The sequence below is a fragment of the Prionailurus bengalensis genome, chromosome X (assembly GCF_016509475.1).
Source record: "Prionailurus bengalensis isolate Pbe53 chromosome X, Fcat_Pben_1.1_paternal_pri, whole genome shotgun sequence".
NCBI lineage: Eukaryota > Metazoa > Chordata > Mammalia > Carnivora > Felidae > Prionailurus > Prionailurus bengalensis.
The window spans coordinates 23,625,418-23,628,462 of NC_057361.1; the positions used below are offsets into that span (position 1 = coordinate 23,625,418).

General features: G+C 46.2%; 1 protein-coding gene across 1 annotated transcript; it reads left to right on the plus strand.

Moving 5' to 3' along the window:
* Window positions 1-842: 842 nt before the first annotated feature.
* On the plus strand, window positions 843-2,497 carry LOC122477325 (melanoma-associated antigen B10-like). Its single transcript, XM_043570247.1, has one exon. It carries the CDS (start codon window positions 891-893, stop codon window positions 1,935-1,937), a length of 1,047 nt encoding a protein of 348 aa, XP_043426182.1. The 5' UTR covers window positions 843-890; the 3' UTR covers window positions 1,938-2,497.
* The last annotated feature ends 548 nt before the right edge of the window (window positions 2,498-3,045 follow it).

A 3,045-nucleotide genomic window follows, 5' to 3' on the forward strand; every position in this document is an offset into this window, starting at 1 on the left:
GTGGATGACTGCCTTGGTCTGATTATTATAGCCCTCAAAGTCTGCAGAAGGGAGGGTAACTGGCAGTCAAGGAGAGGAGCCATAATAAGGAACCTGAGCATTGGGCAGACCACTCATCACAGAACAGAGGCTTTTCACAGAGCCCTCCATGTGATATCATCCCTCGAAGGGGTCCCTGGGGAAGATACGTTAGACTGAGTCCTCACCAAACTCCTCAAATGTTTCAAAAATGTATAATTCTTGCTCTGAGGGGATAGGTCTAAGGTCAGCCAAGAGACAGTCCTAGGCCCTGCAAGAAGCCAAGTTGTGGACTCTAAATGCGAAGTGAGAACCCTAATTATCCTAGGGTGAAGAAGGTCCCACATAGCTTTGCCATTTCTGTCGTCTTAGGGCAACCCTGGGCAGATGTGCTCAGATATAGTGCCCCTTCAGTTCCTCCTCCAGGACGTCAGTTGAGGTGAGGGCTTTGGAATGAAGAGGCAGCATCAAATCGGTTAATCAGAGGACCACAGGTCCTATCAGAAGTCAAGGAAATGGTGCTGAATGTGAATGGAAATGTCCCTTACTCCACAACAAGGGAGGCTCCATAGAGCCTGGACCTGCCAAACCCTGTATCAGCTCCCGTAGACTCAGGTAGGGGTGGAAAGCTTCAGCCCAAGGTGAACTCTGGCTACTTCCAGAGTCCTCAGAGGAAAGGCTAATCCAAAAAGAGGAGTCTTGTGGGATCCTAGAGCAGTACCCTCAAGGAACCTGAAGAAATGGCTTTTAATAAAGCCCAAGGTGGTATCTCTCTTCCAAAGGATATCACACTATTTCATCCTCTTTTCTCCAGGTCACTGAATCGTCTATCCTCTTTTCCACATTCGTGCCTGCTGTCCCTGACCAGAATCATGCCTCGGGGCCAGAAGAGTAAGCTTCGTGCCCGTGAAAAACGCCGCCAGTCTCGAGAAGGGCCAGAGTGTCTGGTGCCTGCTCAGACCACTGCCCCAGAGGAAGAAGAGTCTCCCTCTTCCCCATCTCCTCATTTCAAAGATGCTCCCCAGAGCTCCCCTGCCATGGGAACACCCGGGAGTCCTAAAGTTCCTGGAGGAGTCTGCTCCACCAGCACTACTGCTGCAGCTGCTTCAAACACAAAATTCAATGAAGATGCCAGCAATCAAGTGGAGGAAAAGCAAAATACCTCAAAGGCCAGGGATACCACTGAGCAATGTCGCAGAGGCCCTATAGAAGAGAAAGTTGCTCTGTTGGTATACTACCTGCTGTACAAGTATCAAGTGAAAGAGCCAATTACTAAGGCAGATATGCTGAGAAATGTAATCCAGATTTATAAGAATCACTTCCATGAGATCCTAAGGAAAGCCTCTGAGCACTTGGAGCTGGTCTTTGGCCTTGATGTAAAGGAAATGGATCCCAACAGGAACACCTACATCCTTATCAACAAACTGGAACGGAGCTGCGATGCAAGAGTGAATGATAATGGAGCTGTGCCCAAGACAGGCCTGTTGATGACTGTCCTGGGTGTGATCTTCACAAAGGGCAACCGTGCCACTGAGGAGGAAGTCTGGGAAGTGCTGAATATGATGGGGTTATATGATGGAACAAAGAATTTCATCTATGGGGATCCCAAGAAGCTCATCACCAAAGATTGGGTGAAAGAAAAGTACCTGGAGTACCGCCAGGTGCCCAACAGCGATCCTCCACACTATGAGTTCCTGTGGGGCCCCAGAGCCTATGCTGAGACCAGCAAGATGAAAGTCCTTGAGTTTGTGGCCAAGACCCATGATACTGTCCCCACTGCCTTCCCAGACTGGTATGAAGAGGCTTTGAGAGATGAGGAAGAGCAAGCCCGAGCCAGAGTTCTAGCCAAGGCTGGTACCACTGCCATGGCCAGTGCACATGCCAAGGCCATAGCCAGCAGCTTTTCCTGCCCCAAGTGAAGGCTGAGGAAGGTTATTTACTATCTGTTTGAAGAGAACAGTTAATGTTCTCATTAGTGAAAAGTCAGGGTGGGGCTGGAGACCAGAGAATATATAACATGTTTGTGTACTATGTAGGAACCTGGATATTTGTTTAAATGTTGCTCCTTTTAACAGAAAGTTTAAGTAGCTTCAGAGTATGAGTTTATGAATAAGTAATTCATTTATTGATATTCATGAGTTTTAAGAGTAAGAGTTTTATAATTTTATAGAAAAAATTGGGAAAATTTCCATTTTATTTAGTTACTTGGAACATAACATCGTAGCATTTCCATGAAAGAACTCAGCAGTAAAATGCTGGGATCAAGAAATAGAGAGTGTAAAAGATGATGAATTTTTTACATTCCTTTATCACCGTTTGGTCTGTTCTCTCAAGTTAATATAGACACACACACACATACATATATATATATATATATACACACACACACACACACACACATATATATACACACTTAGATGTGCTTAGTTTATTCAATAATGTAGAATTAATTATAGCATAATAAATTAGATGTCTTGCACACTGTCTCGTTTATTTCTCAAACATTCCTTGAGCATCTGCTCTTTGGGAGTCTTCGTGCTAGTACTGGGAGTGTCAGGATAATCAAAACCCACTGTGCCCATAGAATTTGAGAGTGTAGAAGTAGCTGTCAAGTAGGACAGAGGATGGGATACACCCACTGGCCTCAGGGCACTTATCACTTCACTTCTCACATCCTCCCATGGGGAGGATCCAGATGTGAGAAGTCAAGTGTAAGGTGCCCTGAGGCCAGCGGGTCTGGGGCTTTGGGCAACTGCAAGTCCTTTGGTGTGAGTCAGTTTTACAAGAAGCTGGGTGGTGGGTCAGATGAGGCTGTGGGGGCAGTGGGTAGGGGCCAGACCCGCAGAAGTTGTGTCCAGAGTTAAGAGACGTAAAGCCTGGAATGGAAAACTATTTAGCAGCTACTTGAAAATCATGAATTAACCAGAGAGAAATCTCCTGGGGAATGTAAGGTGTCCTGCATCCTTCCCCACGGTTCTTTTCCCAGGGCGGTTCAACACAGCACACAAACTGTGTTTTAGGCATATC

Bases quoted from the DNA above. Each gene is read 5' to 3' on its own strand.
- LOC122477325 (XM_043570247.1), top strand. From the start codon at position 891: ATGCCTCGGGGCCAGAAGAGTAAGCTTCGTGCCCGTGAAAAACGCCGC.